Here is a 20,935-nt window from a genome sequence, read left to right on the forward strand (position 1 = left end):
AGATTTTAGAGAAGAACAGTATATCAGTAGCACAGGTTGTGCTCTGATATCATGAAAAAAAAAAACTTGATTGTGCTGTTGTTGAGTGGGCTAAAAAGGGTTTATATACAATTTACAAGAATAATCTAGAATTAATAAATTTCTCTATTCTACCCTGTCTAGTTTATAGGATCTAAATATTAATTTTTATAATAAATCTATTGAGACAAAAAATATATAATATTGAGCTGAAATAAAAAACAATCTAGAATAATCCATCAACTCTCTTTTTTTTCTTTTTCTTCAGGCCCATATCCATACTTCAGCCCAATCCATTGATAGGCTATCTATCAATGTTCTGCTCATTGATGACTAGGCGTCCTAACGATGCATCACTTTTTTTAATGTAGGGAAAGGGAACATCCGAGCAGCAGATCCAATAGTTGACAATGTTAAAAATCCTCATTTTCTTGTTCTGATCTCTGAGAACTTCGTGGAGGCGCGTGCTTCTTTAAGTCGTCCTGGAGTTGCAAATCTACCTTCTAATCAGAGTCCTGTAAAAGCGGACGTCGCTTCAGTTACTTCTGCTGCAGGGCCAGCTGCATCAGGTTGTTTATGCAATTGTATCTACTTCTCAATTATTATTTTGATCGACTCTTTGCATGATTTGTTCATTTTCTTTTCTCAAACACATCACCTTCCTTGATTTTGTATAAGAAATAATGGGAAAAAAACTTCAATAATTAGCATTCTCATCATGCACTATTGTTGTAAACTTGAACTTTGTTTAGTCAGTAGCCTTAAAAATAGAGCATCTAGCTGCTGAATACATACTTTGGTCTTTGTGACTTGAGACATAGGATTGGCTGTTCTAGTTGCGGAGGCTGTCAGCTTGTTATCCATTAAATTTTGAGCCGTTGACATTGAAAGAAATACCATCAAGCATCCTATCATATTTTCAGCAATATTTAAGAAATTGAATGGGCTTTCCTCTGAAATTTATACTGCAAGATGATATGTTGACTATATAAACCATGGAATTAGTATTTTTCTAAGGCATTTAGGTTATATTTGCATCAAACTCTGGTCTTGGTTCATTCACTTCTGCAACTTCTAACATATCTGGAAACTCAAATCTTGGAATTTCACAACCCTTGGGTAACCTTCAAGGAGGTGTTAGCATGGGTCCATCGGTACCAGGCATGAGCCAAGGAAATCTTTCAGGGGCACAAATGGTGCAAAGTGGAAATGGCACGAATCAGAATGTGATGAGTGGTCTTGGTCCATCGGGTGTCTCTTCTGGAAGCAGCACCATGATTCCAACTCCAGGAATGCCTCAACAAGCACAAAGTGGGATGCAGTCTCTTGGTGTGAATAACAACTCAGCGGCTAATATATTGTCACAGCAGACAACAAGTGCTGTGCAACCAGCACAATCCAAATATGTCAAAGTCTGGGAGGTAAGTCAAGATGCAATTTTGTTAAAGATTTACGATGGATTTGCAGCATTCTGATGGCAGTGTTCCAATTTTTTATCCTCAAATCAAGGATGGTGTCAGGCTTTTTGGCATGTTTAGTCCCCCGTATTTCAAAAAGTTCTCACTTTCTTACTATGGTAGACTATTGACTTTGGGCATGCCACCTAATATCTTTCTCTTATACTTTGTCATACAGTATCTAACAAATTTTGTTTGCTCACATATGTGAAACAAAATAATCTGCAGGCAACCTACTAAGCTGTCCTGAGCTTCTGGTCAGGTGGAGAAGGGGTGGGAGAGTTAGGATTGCACCTTGTATTGGAACTTATCAAACCCTTCCTCCCCCATCATTCCCTCTCACCCCCCACCACCACCCCCACCACCCCCAAAAAAAAAAATCTATAAGTTTTACATTTTTAGAATAAGGAGTGAACTCAGTCCTATGTGAAAAAAAAAAAAAAAAAAACAACACTATGCCTCTTTAAGATTAGTATAATCCCTTCTGCATTCCTGTTAATACTGACTTGCATTCTTTTGGAAATACCAAGACATCCTTGACCTTTATGGGAGAAATTGCTAATGCTCCATTTAGAATAACCTTCTTCATCAAGTTGATGACATTCATACACAGCCTTTGCTTTTCTCCTTTCCCCAACTGATCTTACTCAAAATTACATAGGCACTTGGTGATTTCTCACAGATTATAGTCCTCATTAATTGTTCCCAATCAGAACCTGTTAGTACACATTTTCCTTGGTAATAGTGCCTTCAAAACTCCCCTGGGTTAGTAAAAGCTAAAATGACCTAAAATGCAATGGGCCAATTTGACCATGTGTTGAACAGTGTCTTCTAGTCTCAGGTTTGTATTGTTGTTTGTAATTTCCTGTCAAAAATTTTCATCAATCATTGGTGAGGATTTTGAGCCTAATTGCTCTTCATCACTGCAAAGTATTGTACTAGTGAAATACTTAACAATGAACTTTCATGCAGGGAAATTTGTCTGGGCAGCGTCAAGGACAGCCTGTCTTTATCACCAAATTGGAAGTATGTCTGAAACACCTGATAAATATTCATAATATGCCTCGTTATGATTGTAGTTATTGCATAGTACTGCTTTATTACTTCTTCATTGTTACCATTCCATGTACTCCAGCATTTCTTTTCTTTATGCACGAACCTTATGCCTGATTTATTTGTTACAGGGTTACAGGAGTGCTTCGGCTTCTGAGACGTAAGTTTGGAATTATAAAATTACTTCTACTAAAAATGGACTTGTATAGAAATTTCTGTTCTTAAAGTTGCTTTTACAACTTAGATTTTCATTGTTGAGACCAATATATTAGTTAGGCTTATTGGACAAAAAGATCTAAAACTTTTAGACTTTTCTTGATTGTTGCCAAAACTTGATTTTGTGTTTTATAGCCAAACCTTAATTAGTTGTCACAATGGTAGTCAAAATGACTAAATTAAATTTGAGAAAATAATAGTAAATTAAAATATGCTTCCTAAAGTTTTATTTAATTAATAAAATAGTCTATTAATTTAAATTTTATATTTGAATATTTTTTTATTTATAGCATAAAATATATTTATAATATAAAATATATTTTAATTCATTTTTAATTGAAATTTTATACTAAAAAGTTATTTTTATTGATTAAAATATATTTTAATATAATCAACAATTCTATAATTACATAACAATAAAATAACCACAAAATAATCACATTGTAAATTTTTTTTTTTTTCCAGTTATCAATTACGCAAAATAATCACATTTTCATGACTTGTTTTTCTCCTACTTCCAATATTGTCTCCATAGATGGTATTTCTTCAACTTCCAATGGAGTCTCCAAAACGTGATGTTTTCTATTCCCTTAAGCCATTCATCTGTAACCATAGCAAAAGATAATTTGATTAAAGTTTCTAATTCAAATTCTTAAAGCTTAGGCTCCTCCACTTCAAGTTGCTTTGTTGAGTTCCGAAGGTCCCTTTGTTCTTTACTTTTTCGTTTTTCAACTGCTAAGAGCTTGGTTGGACCTCCTATTGACAATGTTGTTCTACTGGAATAAAATTTGCTCAAAATATAAAGGCATAAATTCTTGTTTTAGCAAATATTTCATCATAAATCATGTACAGACTAGTCCTTTCCCTTCCCATGTGTGTGTCTTCTCCTGTCACCACCATACTGTTGATTTTTAATGAACCAGATGGGCTTATAGTTATCTTCTTCCTCCAAATCTTTATTATAGATAATATTGCCCATGAGCAGGAATTGATTGATAAATAGGGTCACCACGAGAATCACCATCTCCTCGCCTTCTTTTATCAACCCAATTACAATTTGTTTCAATTCCAAAAGCACCAAGATGATCTACAATTTCTTCGAAGCATCTATTTCAAAGCGTCTCTTTATATGCTCGAATCTGAGATTCATCTATTGCTCTAAATGTCGCTTCCTTCGTCGCAACATTTTGTTCCTATGATAAATGGCTTTAGTTCCCTAATCACTGTCGCAAGAACTAATATAATCGCCTCCTCCATCAAGGTAAGCCATCTTGATGGGGGCGATTTTCCCATCCTAATACCACCTAATTTAGTTTGAATCTCACAAAGAACACACACTCACAATACTCAAAGTATTAGGGAGAAATTCTCAATAGAATTTTATTAATCAAAATTCAAAAACTGAAAATACATAGAATATACTATATTGTGCTATTTACAGGGATTTAATCACCAACACCTAATAGGAAAATAAATCTATTTTCTCAGAAGTTTAGATAATTTAAAACATAGTAGGAAATCTAGATAAAATAGGAAAATTTTAATCCTAGATAAAGTAGGAAATATAAATAACCATAGTTGTCAAATCGAGAATCAAAATCTTTATTTTATGAATCGAGAATGGAATTAAATTAAGATTCGATAAAAATTCTTAAAATTAATTAAAAATGATATATGTTCTAAAAGTAAGTTAAAAAAAAAAAATACAATGACATATGTTGATAAATATAGAATTGTCATTTAGTTAATGAGAAGGATACTTTTATATCATGTGTTTTTATGTTATAAAATATGAATTCTTGAATTGTAGACAATGATTATCATTGTGCACATAGTGAAAATCCCATTTAAATTTGAACAATAATTAAACAATAAAAAAGAATAGTGAATTAAATTAAAAGGTCAATATAATGTCATAATTTGACAACTATAATTAGAGAAGTATATTAACAAAAAGGAAAAAGAAAAGAGAAAGAAAACGAAAGAAGGAGAGGAAAAAGAATGGCTAGTGGAATAAAAAATAGCTAAGGATGGTTTTATTTGCACTTTTCACTATAAAAAATGAAGTGGAATATTAAGGTTGCGTTTGACATTATTGTTTTTTTGTTTTTGGTAAAACTTGTTCGTCCAAATTGTTTCATTTATTTTTGTGATCACTTTTATAGAATCATTTCAAAAATGAAATAGGAAAAAGTAAAACATCAAAATCATGGTTTTTCTTTGAAGTTTTTAGTTTCTGCCTTTCAATCAAATTCTTCACTCTTCCCAAATATTTCTCTCTGTGATTACAACTTCATTACCCAATCACACTCTGTCACTTTCATCTTCCCAAATATTTCTCTGTGTGATTCATGGTTTCAAAAAACGGCCATCATTGATAGGTTTTTTGGGCTGCCATGATTGTTACACCTGTTAAATTACAGGTTTTAAAAATTATAGCTGTCACGTCCATTACGGCTATTATGTAACCGTTACCGGCCATTACGTAACACTATTACCTGACTTACTTTGCATTTGCAGCTCTATTTCATATCTACTTCATCTCCATGGCTGGCTCCATTCATGTGAAAGTGAAATTGATCTGTTGTAGAGGGATTCTTTCTCTTTAACTTATTCAATTATTATGTTAAATGGCATATATTCTCTCTTTTTCTCTCTTTATTTTCAATTTTCACTTGCCATTTAATAGCCATTTACTGTCACTTAAAGTCTTAACTTTCTCTTAAGTCTCAAGTCTCGGCCATTTTCTCTCAATTCTCAAACTCAACATTCTCTCTCTCTTTTTTTTCTTTTCTTATCTTCAGCCACAATCAAATCTACTGAAGTGAGGACCTTCAACTTCAATCCTCTACAAAGTTTTGAGTTTAAGAGCATCAAAAAATGAGTTATTGTTTATTTTCTCTAATTCTTAAAACTTTTTCTAATCACTTTTAGGTAAATACATAAATAATTAGAAAATAATATTAAAGAATTTAATAAATATATTAATGACTAATTAGTTCATACTAAATAAAAATAATGGATATATTAATAATATCAAAGAATTTAATGGATATATTAATGATGTATAAAAATAATGAACTTAATGTCTTTATTTAATATATTTATACTTATTATTTAGTTGTATATCTTAGTTTTAATTATATCTTTGAATATGTATGCATGTCATGAAATTTGCAAATTTTTCAAAAAAATTTGAATTACGAAATGTTGCTATTGTTACTGTTATGTTACAGCCGTTACAGGCCAATTGCCATTACTTGCGGCCATGATCACAATTTAAAATATGATATGATTACAACTTCATTACCCAATCACACTCTTTCACTTTCATAACTAGAAATTTATAGCATATATTTTTCTTGGTTTCAGTGATCTAAATGGAAATCTATCAATATGTATGTTTCCCTAGAACATAAGAATACTTGATGATAGATCTTGATGAGATGAAAGGAACAAAGCAGCGAATACTTAATGTTTTTTCAAACATAAAGAAGATGAAGTAAACGGTACCGTTTATAGTATATGTGAGATGAGAAAAAAAAAAGTAGGAGATGACGGTTTAAAAGTTGTTTATCAAAACTTGTCAACATCAAGTAAAAACTATTTTTGGTTTTAGTAAAATAAAAAACAAGAAAACACATGCATTACCAAACATCATGGTTTCAAATAACAACCATTATGTTACACAATAGCCGTTATTTACAGGTTTTGGGAGGGTCTGTTACACGATATATTGCTATTTACAGGCAAATCTGCAAATCTGAAGTTGCAGGTGTAATGGCCATTATAACCGTTACGTAATAGTAATGGTTGTTATGGCCTACTGCAATCATATGGAAACAATGTTATTTTGCTTCTCTTTTCTTTGTTTGTGTATTCTCTTTCCACAGCTACTATATCTCTCACATTCTATCAAATTTTCACTCAAATTTCTCCTTTATTCTACAAATTCTCTCCCTTATTGTTTGCTAAGCTAAGATCCATGATTTCAAATCGCAGTTGTGTTCACGGTCGCAATCATGAGTGATGGAAACAGGCTTGTAATGGCCATAACGTAATAGTAACAGTTTGGCGCTATACAAATTTTTTTGAAAAATTTACAAAATTCATAAAATGACTATATATTGGTAGATATAAGTAAAATTAAAATACAGAACCATATAATAAGCACAAATATATCAAATAACGATATTAAATTTATCATGTTTAGACATCATTAGTATTAACAATTTATAGATAGAATAGAGATATTTAATGATGATCTTAGCGTAGCAAATAATGAGAGAATTTGTTGAAGAAAAGAGAAATTTGGGTAAAAATTTGAGAGAATATGAGAGATATAGTAGCTGTGAAAGAGAGAATACGCAATAAAGAAAAGAGAAACAAAATAACACTGTTTCCATGTGATTGTAGTAGGCCATTACCATCGCATAACAGTAAATAACGGTCGTTACTATTACATAATGGTCGTAATGGCTATTTAATTTGCAACTCTAGATTTTCCAATAAATAATGGTGTATCGCATTAGGGACCCTCCCAAAACCTATAAATAATGGTCGTTAGGTTATGTAACGGCCGTCATTTGAAACCATAGTAAGATCATCATTAAATATCTCTACTTTAGTTATAAATTGTTTAATACTAATGATGTCTAAACATGATAAATTTAATGTCTGTAGTTGATGTATTTGTGTTTGTTATATAGTTGTGTAACTTAGTTTTATTTACATCTAGTTATTTTATGAACTTTGTGAATTTTTCAAAAAAATTTGGATGGGGCTAGGCTGTTACTATTATGTTACGGCCATTATAGGCCTATTTTCGTTACCTGCGACTGTGACCATGAATGCGATCGCGACCATGATTTGAAACCATGCCAAACATACCCTAAAATTTGAGACTATAGGCTCTAACAACCCTCTAGAAAAAAAAAAAAATCAACAGAATCAGTAGATTCATTTTCACTAATAGATTCAAATCTCTAGGACGGGAAATCAAATCGAATCCTAACTAATCCTAAATAAAATAGGAAAATTAGAAACATTTCCTAATTGAAATAGGAAAGCATCTAAAACTAAATCTGCAGTTGTACTTTTACAAAATAGCAAGTTAAAATGTGTTAGCACATTTAGGGACGTGTTTGGACTATTTTGGAACACGCCCAAAAAAATAAGCCCCGGATCAGTTGCAAAACATTCATATAACTCATGATTGTGGAGAAGACCATATTTAAAACCAGGTTTAGTTTTAAGAAAATTTAACATAGAAATTGCTTGAAGTTGTCGGTGAGATGTGAGTTTTATCCTGGAACATTGAGAGTGGGTTGGTGTCCAAGCATCAGACTCATGTTTCAGAATATTTTCCAACATTTTGGTGTGTCCAGCATCCATACCCTTCTTCATATCCAAGTGTCAGACATTAGTATTTCAGTGTTAAATGAAGGGCCCAGGTAATGTAGATTTTAGGGATGTGTCGTCTCTATGAATAATGACCTTCCTATGTTTAGGTTTGAGAATACCTTAAACCCCATGCTATGCTGAAATAAAACCAATCATATTATATATATTAATGTTGCTAAAATTAAACCATTTGCTAAACAAAATCAAACTAGTTTTTTCTCTAGATAAAACTACTGATTATGGTAGAACTATTTATTTAAACTTTGTAGCTATATAAAAGATGACTAGTTGTTACGTGCCAATTAGGTACAATTATGGTGGGTAGCCAGATAAACCTAACTGAAGGATAATGTACTATTTTCTCAGGTTTTGAATTATTGTAAATGTTATGATCTATTTCCTGCAGCGTAAGTTGTGATTGTTGGATTTTCTCACAGTAAACTCACAAAGAAAATAGAGGTTCTCTACCTCACACAACACAAGATTAAAATTATAGAATTAACACACATTTCATTAGACTAGGCTGCTTATATAACAACAAAAGTAGTACAAAAAGCATGGTCCATAGTTACTACAACAAGTTTCAACTTACTTCTTTTTAATCAATCTCCTTAAATCAAGGAAAGACATACACTTGCACCTATTAAGTTTGACAGCAGAATTTAAGGATTACAAAATGTAAAAAAAAAAAAAAAATGATCTTCATATCTTCTAGAAAAATCTCAATAGTGCAACACTCCTCCTTGAGATTTTTCTTGAAGACTCAAAACTTTACTTTTAACTCTTTAAATTTGGATTTAGATCGTTTATTTTGTAAGAAACCAGCTCCACAATACAATTCTTCTCAGCCTCTTCAATTGGATGATACTTCTCTTGCTTAATTCTCCTATGCTTTGTATGACTTCTTGCAACTAAAACAAAATAATTTTTGCTGCTGGAAGCATAAGAAAGCTCAACTTGCTTTGCTAAATTCTTCTTGGACCAAATGACTTGATTTGCTTTTGAGGCAGCAATCATTCTTCTACCCTTGTCATTTGGAAATTTTACAGCTGGTTTAACCTTCTTGAACTCTCCTTTATTTCATTGCAGCAAACATTTAATTTTGAGCCTTTAACATCAAAAATAGCATAAGAAACAACTACTTTGCATTGCCCTTCTTTTGTTTCAACACCTGCAGAATGACTTTTATGTACTGAAATTTTCTTTTCATTTTCACCTTTATCACAATTAGGTATTTCTTTAGCTTCAGCACTAAATACATCAGATTTCAAATTTAAAATAAAGCTATTATTCTCTAATCTTGCTTCAGCAACCTTATAGTCATGTGAGTCATAAATGGAACACAAATCCCTTTTAAATACCACATAATATCCCTTCTTTATCATTTGTGCAACACTAAGAAGATTTTGATCAAGTTTTGGAATAAACAATACATCAGAAATGAGCTTCATACCTTTATTTGTCTAAAGTGAAATTGAACCTCTTCCTTCAGCTTCTACAATTTCTCCATTTTCCATTCTCACTTTAATCTTGATAGATCTATCCAAAAAGTTGAAAAAACTTGCATCATTGGCCATGTGATTTATACAGCCACTGTCAACATTCCAAATATACTTCTCTGGTGACTTACAAACTTGAGATGCAAAAAATAAAGATTCTTAGTTGAGCATGTTGTTGTTGAGATTGATTTTGCTTTGCTTTGCAAAATCTTTCAATGTGACCTTGCTTCTTGCAAAAATTGCATTGAGCCCTTTTCTAGCATTTATCTTCACTATGATCTGTCTTCCCACGAGTGCCACAAGGTAGAAAATTTTTTTTCCTGCTACCATATCTATTTTCAGCTTCATTCTCCTTTGTGCTTGATGAAGCTTTTCCTTTGTTCTTGGCTTGGAAAGCTTTGAAGGCTCCTTCAGTAACTTCTTCATTTCTTATTGAAGTTTTTTGCTCTTGAGCCTGAAGTTTGCTAATTAACTCTGCAATTCTGAGTCTCTTTAAGTCACATGACTCTTCAATTGCACAAATTTTTGCTTCAAACTTGTTTGGCAAAGAAATCATAATCTCCTCCACAACTTTTCCATCTGGAAAATCTTCTCTAAAAAGCCTTATTTGATTCACAATTTCCATTAGTTTGGCAGAAGTTTTTGACAGATTCATCATCCTTCATTTTGTGCATCTCGAATTCTCTTTTAAGGGTGAGCAATCTGACTGATCTCACCCTCTCACTCCTTTGGAACTCTTTTTTAAGCTTGTCCCAAGCTTCGTTGGCTGTTTGGGCACCAACTATTCTTGGAAAGATAGAATCTGAAACAGCTTGATGAATGAAAGTTAAAGCCTTTTGTTTCTTGGCACATTCATCACTATGATATTTGATTTGCGCCAAGGTTGGATTTGGTGGCAAAGGTGTTGGATCTCTTCCAGTGTCTACTACATCCCACAAGTCATGAGCTCTAAAAAATATTGTCATTTTTACAGTCCAAAAATCATAATTCTCACCTGTAAAAAGGCATTTTGTAGATAACCTCTCAATTTTTTTTCTTGTTAAATAACTCTCAAATCTCTCTTAAAAAACTCACAAAGATAGACACAGGCCCCTTAAGATGGAAGCTTTAATACCATTTGTTGGATTTTCTTCTGATACCATTTGTTGGATTTTGTCATAGTAAACTCACAAAGAAAACAGAGGTTCTTTACCTCACACAACATACAATTAAAATTGCAGAATTAACACACACATTTCATTAGATTAGGCTGCTTATATAGCAGCAAAAGTAGTACAAAAAGCATAGTCCATAGTTACTACAACAAGTTTCAACTTACTTCTTTCTAATCAATCTCCTTAAATCAAGGAAAGACATACACTTGCACCTACCAAGGTTGACAACATAATTTAAGGATTACAAAATGTAAAAAAAAATGATCTTCATTTCTTTTAGAAAAATCTCAATACTGCAACAGTGATGGTGTGTTGAAGGTTTAGCATCCTAATGCCATGTTCCATTAAACTGCTCAGTGACTTCCTATAATTTTTTAAACTGATTGATAATAGATAATTAGTGCAGTGGGTGTCTTATTATCATAAAAACTGATTTTACAATTTTACTATTTATGACGCTTTGCATTGAAAGTTGGGTGGTAAAGGAATGTGAATATGGTGGATGTGAGTGTGCTAAGATGGATCTGTGGAAATGCAATAAAAGATTTTATTTATAGTTAGGTGGAAGTGGCACACATTGAGGATGAGTTGAGTGAGGAGCAATAAAGATAGTTTGCCTGCATCCAACATAGATTGGTGGATCCACCAATACAAGATATTGGGAAATGGGAACATCCAAGTTATTGGAGTGAAGACAACAGGAGGTATATAGCTGACATGGGGTGAAATACTCAGGAAGGATTTAGAATGTGATGATAATTGAGTAGAATGGAGGCTGACTCAACAACATTAAGATTGAAGCAGACTTGAAGAGATAAATTATTTATTGTTCTTGATCTCAAGCTTCCTATGAACTGTTCAAATAGAAGTCCTCAAAATTCTTTGATGTTTTAAGTGTCTATATGACCTGTGTTACATGAGGTTGATAGACTCGATTTTGACCACTTTATAGCTTCATAGTACACCTTTATTATTATAATAATTATTGTTAGCAAATACTATTACAACTAGGTACAACACTCAACTTATAGTGGATGACCTTATTGTGTATGACCTCCAATCAAAAGTCACAAGTGCAGAATCCTTTCAAACCTACCATTCATCTTCCTTCTGTACACCATAATGAACAGAGTGGCAAGGTTCATTCTGTATTGGGTTATGTTTGTGTATCCCTTCACCTTCATGCTTGTCTTAACTGTTTTGAATTCCTTTTATGCAAGCTCGCTCAATATGCAAACCCATGTACACGGGAGAAATAAATATTCAAATGGTTGATGAGTTCTCTGGTGCGCTTCTCAGGCTTGCTTCAAACTGGCCACCAACAATGCAAATAGTTCGGCTTATATCTCAGGACCACATGAACAACAAGTAATCACTGTATTCCTGTCTGTCTTGCATTTCTTTATTCAATTGTGTCAATCTAGATTTGTTGTATTTCTGATCCATTCTGATATTCTTTTATTTATATAGGCAGTATGTTGGAAAGGCTGATTTTTTAGTATTTCAGGCAATGAATCAGCATGGATTTCTTGGACAACTGCAAGAAAAGAAGCTTGTAAGTTGCCCGAGTGCTTAGATCCCTTTTACCCCTCCTGGGCTTGGCATATAGCCTAAGTTCTTAGATTATTATATTTTCTCATTTTTTTACAGTTGTTTGAAGCCATGCTTCACTAGTCCCTCTACAATCATCATTAACTTTAGTTGTATGATTTTCATGAAAGAATTTGGAATTCTAATGTTCTGTTTAGCTTATTACAATTCCACTAAAGACTTAATTGTTATAGTGAATTGGAAGCGAAGGATAACAATATTAATAATGGATGCATTTTGTATGATATTAGTGTTTATAAATAACTAGATCAGTGGAGCATGGTATTAGGGAATTGTCTCAAATTCTTTACTCTCATGTTCCAGTAATGGTCGTAATGGCCATGAGTGCCTTTCTCCACCTTCTTCTCATCCTCTTTTCCTTTTTTATTTGTCTTTGAAAAGTGTTTGTTAGTCTTGTCTGTGGATGGGGAGAACTGGTAAGGCTTGAGAACTCATCTTGTGGGACTTGCAAAATAATGAGGCTTGGACAAAGGAATTTTTCCCTTGGCAGGTTGCACCTTGCCTATCATTTTTTTGGGGTATGGACTTGGGACTTTGAACTTTGGTCCGGCTCACTTGACTGTGTGATGTTACAATAAAATAATTAAGTTATAATAAAATATATGGGGCCAGGGCAAAAGCCTAAGCCTGCTCCACTAGGCTATTTGTAGAGCTGGGCTTCAGTTTATGTCAAGCCCAATCCAGAATTGTGCAAGCTTATGAGTGTGTCTAGGGTGATCAAGATGAGTAAGTTAATGCAAAGGCATAATCTGCTGTCTTGTTCTGATAATTTCTGCATTTTTGCTTTATTTTTCAACTAGGGTTCCTTGCTGGGTTAAATTTTTTGTGTGCTACTTTATAGGGTGAATACTCAGACAAGCATGAAAATTGCTGCTGTTATATTCTAGCACGGGATGAATTGAGAATCCTGGGGATATAGGGGCATCCTTTGCCTAGTTTTCGATGGTTGAAAACCTGTTTATCTAGTTAGTTGAGCTAAATAAGAGGAGCCAATTATTCTTATAATACACTATTGCATATACTTCGGTTATTACTTTAGAGTTAAAATTACTTAAGGTAAATCATCACATAAATCCTAAACTTGGATGCTCTTTGCAAATTTGGCCAAAACCTCATAAATAAATTGTGTCCACAACTTCCTTTATTGCAATCAATCCCCTTCAGGCTTGTTTTGGACTTCTTGTAGTAATTCAATTTTGCAACTCACTATGGAAGTCGTGGTCTGAATTTGTTATTTCCAAATTTTTGGCAAGTTGCATACAAATCAAAGGCCAGGATGTATTGATACTGCCCAGGTTCTAAGAAAAAGAAAATAAGAACCTTGTGAAACTAATACTCAAGTTCCAGCAATTGTTTCATGACCCTTTTATCTAGTTTTCGTTATTTCAATCTTGTTTCCTGTTTGGTGTGAAAACATGGACTTTATATTTATTTACTGGAATTTTCTTGTGTTTAATGTCAATCTTAATTTCCCAAGTGTGCAGTCATCCAATTGCCATCACAGACATTACTGCTTTCTGTTTCAGACAAAGCCTGCTGCTTGATAGGGATGCTCTTTCCGGGGGTAATATGTTCTACACCTTTTCCTATATCTGCAGGATTGATAAGTTCTTCTAAAATTTACAGAAGCTACAGCCTATATTAGGAGCTTTTTTTTTCAGTGTGCTTCATTGTTATTAGGTATAATGAGCATGCAAAAATATGTAGTTAGTGAATACGAATTTTAATTTACCTCATAATTATGTAGAACCTGGATATGGTTGTGTTTAAGCCTCAAATATCCAGTCAGCAGCAACAAATGCAGCAGCAGCATCACCAGCAGATGCCACCGCAGCAGCATCCACAGCTACAGCAGCAACAGCTTCCACAGCTGCAACAGCAACAACAACTTCCACAGCTACAGCAGCAGCAGCAACTTCCACAAATGCAGCAGCAGCATCACCAGCAGATGCCACCGCAGCAGCATCCACAGCTACAGCCGCAACAGCTTCCACAGCTGCAACAGCAACAACAACTTCCACAGCTACAGCAGCAGCAGCAACTTCCACAGCTACTGCAGCAGCAACAGCATCCCCAATTGCAGCAACTGCAACAACTCTCACAGCTTCAACAACAACAACAACAGCTTCAACAGCAGCAGCAGCAGCAGCTTCAGCCGTTGCAGCAGCAGCAGCAGCAGCTTCTGCAGTTGCAGCAGCAACTGCAGCTTCTGCAGTTGCAGCAGCAAGTTCCACAGCAGCAACAATTGGTTGGGACGGGAATGGGTCAGGCATACGTTCAAGGTCCAGGACGGTCACAATTAGTTTCTCAGGGACAAGTTTCATCACAAGGGCCAACAAACATGCCTGGAGGTGGCTTTATGAGTTAAAAAGAAAATCAATTAATTGGGAGCAGAATACATCAGTGTTAAAAAAAATTAAAAAAATAAATAAATAAAAAAAAAACACCTGAGCAATTATATTGACCTGTTGGATCTCTTAGACAAGTAATTTTATCAACAGGGGTTTAAAATCTATTTATGGTTACATGTAAAATAATGATATTATCGAATCTGGCCTTCCTTTCTATTTATCAGCAAACACCTTGTGCTTATGATCTGTCTTTTATCTTTGTTTAGTTATTTGGTCTCTAACTTAATATGGAGAAATTCTGATAACTTTGGTACCATGAATGAAATTGTCTATAACATTCATCTTTATGCAGCTTTGCAACTCAGTAATCATTGGGATTAAAAGATGGGACTTCTTAAGTCAGGGGGCTTCTCTTGAACTGAAAATAAGCACTGAATGGTTATTATTCCTTTATATTAAGCAATCTTTTAATTAGTGAATGGCAAACATATACTAATTTTTATGTATTTAATTACATATATGAAATGTTTAAGTATAACATGAAAGATATATTAGTGTTAAATCATATAAAATAAATCAAATTATTTATATGATAAATTTATATATTTATTCCAATCTTATATAAATACGTGTAAAAGTATTTATAAATACTAAGGACGAACTTATGTATATATATAAAAAAAAAAAAAATCTTCTTGCAGGATATCGACCGTCAAACTAAATATTAACTTAGTAGAGTTTTTCACATAAAAGAGGAGGCGGCTCAAATTATAATTTAATTTATTTTTCATTATTTAAGTGCAAAAATTTTGAAATTAAAGAAGCCAAAACTATAATTTAATATATTTTACATTATGTAGATGTAAAATTTTGGATTTTTTTTTATTTTATTTTCAAATTAAATTTTATCAGTTTTTAATCTTCAATTTGTAGGACTAGTAGATGAATCAACCATTTTTTTTTTATTTTATTAATAAGCTGTATTTTAAAGATTTTGATTGCAACCCTACATGATTTTTTTTTTTTTAACTGAGCAACCCTACATGATTAGTTAGAGATTTATTTCTTGTTAATTAAAATTTAATATTATAATAAAATATTAATCTTAAATTCATGAAATTAATATAAAAAAAATGTATATCCTTAAAATTTTTACAAAGAAATTTTGTTTTATTGCAAAAAATTAATTCGAAAATAAGTAAAAGAAAAAGAAGATTGTAAGTTTCAATCATTCGTAGCTTTGGAAGTTGGAATTTTAATTTGTGGCCACGAATGCCATGTGCGTGATGACTTGGGTGATCCGACTCACTATCCAACAACAACTACATATTGCTCTTACTTAAATTCTTCATTAACTTTAGTTTCTCACAAATGTCTTTTCTTCCATTAATCACTCTAAATTTTTATTTAAATTCAATCTATCTTAAATTTAATATATATAAAATTAAATAAAATTTTCTATTATTTTCACTCATTATAAATTTAAAATATAAATTATTTAAAAAATATTTAATAAATAAATTTTGTTACCTTTAAATTATTTTATTTTAATTTATTATCTTTTAATTATTTTATTAAAATATTAATATATTTTTAATTAAATGATATTTTATATTTCATTTATTTCATGAAAAATAATTTATATATAAAAAGTATTTTTATAAAAAATAAAATATTTTTTTATTTAATTATAATATTAAATTAATAATATATATTTATTTTATACGTGTATAAATATTTTTATATTTTAATAAAATTATTAAAATTTAAAAAATAAAAATAATTTCCTATTTAAAAAAGTTATTTTCATTAAAAATTATTTAGTTTTCATGAGAAAAATATTTTTTATTAATTAATTTTCTTAATTTTCTCAAGTGCTTCAAATATTAAAAAATGTATACAATATTTTTCATAAAACAAAGTAACTCTTAATCTCAAAAGATAAGAGAATAAAAATTATTTTTTTTAAAAAAAAAAAAAGAAAATATATAACATCATTAGCTAAATTTCTTTCCACTACCGCTTTTTTTTTTTTTTCCCCAAATGCACTATGTGTTAGGAACAGCTCTTTTCCTTTTCCAGAATTGAAGGAAAGGAACATGTGTGAAGCACGAAAACCATACCCAACCAATTGTATACTTTATTTTTTTTAAGAACCAATTATATAGTTACCTTTACAAGAACAGTTCATATACACAAATATGATGATCAATGAACCCTCGCAGTCGATTTGGTAGCAAAAATGGTCTCAACTTCTCCTCTTCCCCTTCCAAGGTGAGCATCATATGAGTGACCACTCGTACCCACAACACTAATCTTTCACAAAATTTAATATTTTCCACTTTTCAACTCTGAAACAGGAAGATCAGTAAAGTGGCAAATGGGTGGAAGATGGTCCCTCTCTCCAAGCCAAATGGCAGTGTTTAATAGGTATTCGAGCTATATGTAAGATTTAGGTAAATCTTTTCTTCATGGTATCAAGCTTTTCAAACCAAAACAAAAAATTACAGAATTCAAATTTTGGTCACTCATGTATTAGTTGAGCATAAGGTAAAGTGGGCCTGTAATTGTTCATGCTTCAAGTCTAGTGGACTTTGGCGTGTGAGGTGGAACTACAAACTTAAACTTTTTAGGTTAAGTTGTTCCTTCACAGCGCTCAACTTTTCAAGTTGTCACAGCCATTGCATATGTAGGTGCAGGTGTACGTTCTCAGTCATGATTTTCTTAGGCTGTTGATAATATACATGTTTGTTTGACATAATAAACATAGTTTTCTAGTTAGTTACTCCATCCACGAAACAACAGAAAGAACTCACAGTGAAGCACTTTGCTGTTATTGTTCTGGGAGGCAAGAGTTCGTTGGGATAGTGACTCCCAATAATCTCCTACAAGAGATCATCCATATGAAATAAAAAATAAGGGCTGCTGCAAGAAAAACATAGAGATAAGCTTCTGGTTTCTTTAAAGGATTGGACCACATATAGTCACAGTGACGTCTAAGTGATGATTAATGTTTAATTTTTAATCTTAGAGAAAGGAAAAAGTGGTAATTCATATTACATTTTCGAGGTATAAAGTCATCTTTCAGCCTCTAAACTAAAGCTAATGGGGACACTTCATCACAGGAGAAGAATATGACCCGCACTAACACCAACAATATTAAAAAATGACAAGAAGCTTGCCCTTCTTCCTTCAATCATTGCATGTGAAACTATGGCCCTTCCATAAAGCAAACGTAATGAGCGTAGTGATTTTAGGATGGATCCAAGTCATCACCAACCAACAAAACCTTCCCATCATTGGCTTAAAGTCTAGAAATTCGTCAATTCTAAGAAGCTATAATTTTATTCAAGAGGGAAGTTAAAGTAGGATTGCAATGAATACTTTCTAAGTCATAGGCTACATTCACAACCTTTCATGTGTTGTCCTTGGAAGCCGTCTCTTCATGCTTTACTAGCTTGTCAAGTAATTATATGTGCATTATCCAAGTTTAATCTTTTTTAATTGGCACAAACCCATTGGCAAGTTGGTGGTGGTGGGCTCTAATGGCACTTTAAATATGAGAAAAGATTCTCCATTTTCTTTGTGTTACTGTAAGTACTGAAAGAGCATTCTTCTGAGGTAGGACTGAAAAGATCCAGGGGAGGCAACAAAACTGAACCAAAAAAAAAATTTTCCCTTTCCTCATTTTTATTCCAATAAAAAATTTGGAAGAATAGACTGGAAGAATACCTGCCACAACTGTATTTGAAGCTTGGAAATCGTGATGAGTCAAAGTGAAAACCCGAGCCTGACCCCTGCCTTGAACTGTAGAACCCTGTAGTTGACTTCTGCCTCCAGATCTACCTCCAAATCTATGTCCTCCTTATCCATAGCCCTGTTGGCTACTATACTGACTGCTCGCCATACCGGATGTGCCATGATGCATCTGATGGGGCATATTACAAACAGAACCTTGTGACCCCATCAAGTGCTCGCTGAACATTGGACATTCCTTGGCAAAGTGTCCCTATTGGCCACATCTGAAGCATCCATCAGAGCTCATCAAACAAGGCCCCAGGTGTGATTTGCCACAATGTGTACATGGTGCCAAGGAGGACCCTGAACTAGATCTAGAACTGCTGTAGCCTAAACTCTAACCAATACTTGAACCATAACTTGGCCTAAATCCTCTGGTTTTATGTTTGTGGCCTGCTTTCTTATTCCCTCTAATCCTTCCACTGTGGTGGCTCTGGCTGCCACCTATGGTGTGCATCTGTGGGAAACTGGATGACCCTTCAGTCCTATTTTCCTTTGCTCTGTTCCCATCATCTCCTATGTACCTAATTTCAATTTGCCTAGCCCTATCCACTACCACATCAAATGGTTGATCTGATAATATAGCCAGGTTTGCATACTTTCTATCCAGTCCCTTCAGAAACCTTTTCACTTTCATGCTTTCTATAGCCACTATTGTTGGGGCATACCTGCTCAGCTCTAGAAATTCAGAAGCATACTAATCTACAGACCTACCATCATGTCTTAAGGCCTTAAAGGCCCACTGCTTTTGATCTCTGAAACTCTCTGGCACAAATCTATTAACAGCTCAACAAACTATGTCCATTATAACCCTTTATTGCGAGGAAGCACATGATCTGACATCCACTGTTTAGGCACGGGCCCCAATACATGCTACACACATTCTATTAATCTCCTATCTGTTAACTGCAGCTCCATCCTTGCCTGTCTGCAAGAGTCTAGAAACCGATAGGCATCATCCGTAGTGTCATAAGTACTCGACACTAATTTCTTGAAATTTACAATCTGCTTATACGGTTCCACTCTTTGTATTGTGGGCTGCTATTGTTGTGGAGGATGGACCATATACCGTGTCATCATATTAATGGTGCTCTATAGACTAGCTAAAGTAGCTGCCATTGTATCCATAGGACCTTTGCCGTGAAAGACTGTTCTTGAACTGGTGGCTACTGCTCTTCTACTTGACCAGCTCTAGGTCTCCTGCCCCATCTCCTTGGGGCAGGCGCCTCACCTTGTGTCGACACCTTGTCTGACACTTCCTGTTCTGGCACTATGGTAGCTCTTTTACTTCTACACATTTTTCTAAAATTTAGCAGCATTACCTCACAAAAATCTAAAACAGTATACTCGACATCTTTATAGCGCATTCTCACATACAGGTACATAAAGCAGAAGCTAGATGCAAGGACGAACATGGATCCTATACTCCGCATGTGACCTGCTAACAAAACTCTTCTTAAAGCCTTAGACATGTACTTCCCAAGAATCTGGAGCCTAAGCTTTGATATTAACTTTATCACGACCTAAACTATGGGTTAGACCGACACTAGGACTTGGATCAGCATAGGGCCCCCAAAGCCCGTAGTAAATCTAACTTCCCGGGCTTGAATTGGACAATCCGCTTGATGAAAATTTGTGATCTTGGTGTCTATAGAAATCTCTCGAGGAGTAAAAAGTGTTTGGGATAAGACTCGGTCCGATTGGTGGTCGGATCGGCCAGATTTGGCCTTTTCCGGCGGTTTGGAGAGCGATCGGTGGCAGGGAAGGGGGCTTGGAGGTCACTGGCGGGCTGGGGAGGGGAGGGGAGGCAAAGGCCAGCAAGGAGGAGGGAGGAGGAGAGAGAAAAGGGAGAGAGAGGAGGGTCGGGAGTGCGGGAGAAGGAGGAAGAAATAGAAGAGGAATCGGTCCGATCTGATCAGGTTCGATTTGACTAGTTCGATTCAGGATACCTAAAATTAAATTTTTTACTCTGCTCTAAGATAAAAAACGAGATCCAAAAATTCTAAAAAAATTATAAAAAACTCAAAAAATTCGTGGAGTCTAAATATATTTTTAAATTTGTCACATGGTCTTTAAATTAATTTCTAAAAATTAATGAATTTTCTTTTTTTAAAAAAATCAAACTTGATTTTTAAAATTCAGAAAATTTCAAATAAATTCTCAAAATATTAAATAATATAAAATATTAATATTTACATATAAAATTATTATTTAAAAATTTAGGGCGTTACATTTTCAATAATAAGTCCAACAGATAATTGCAGTGCTCTCTTTATTGTCCAAACCCCAGCCTCATTTGAGTCACATACACCACACGGCCCCGAGAAGATACAGAGAAAATTTCCATTGGAGTTCCTGAGAACTCCGCTAATACC

General features: G+C 33.6%; 1 protein-coding gene across 2 annotated transcripts; it reads left to right on the forward strand.

Moving 5' to 3' along the window:
• The first annotated feature begins 356 nt into the window (after positions 1-356).
• LOC131175563 (mediator of RNA polymerase II transcription subunit 25-like) lies at positions 357-15,003 on the forward strand. Of its 2 annotated transcripts, none has more exons than XM_058140197.1 (8): positions 357-587; positions 1,153-1,439; positions 2,448-2,501; positions 2,660-2,688; positions 12,100-12,168; positions 12,271-12,355; positions 13,889-13,975; positions 14,159-15,003. In XM_058140197.1, exons 2-8 carry the CDS (start codon positions 1,161-1,163, stop codon positions 14,777-14,779), a joined length of 1,224 nt encoding a protein of 407 aa, XP_057996180.1. In that variant the 5' UTR covers positions 357-587; positions 1,153-1,160; the 3' UTR covers positions 14,780-15,003. The 2 variants fall into 2 exon arrangements, with proteins under 2 accessions (XP_057996180.1, XP_057996179.1); XM_058140196.1 differs by having other exon boundaries at positions 358-587; positions 1,150-1,439.
• Positions 15,004-20,935: the final 5,932 nt, after the last annotated feature.

The sequence above is a fragment of the Hevea brasiliensis genome, chromosome 17 (genome assembly GCF_030052815.1).
Source record: "Hevea brasiliensis isolate MT/VB/25A 57/8 chromosome 17, ASM3005281v1, whole genome shotgun sequence".
Taxonomy (NCBI): Eukaryota; Viridiplantae; Streptophyta; class Magnoliopsida; order Malpighiales; family Euphorbiaceae; genus Hevea; species Hevea brasiliensis.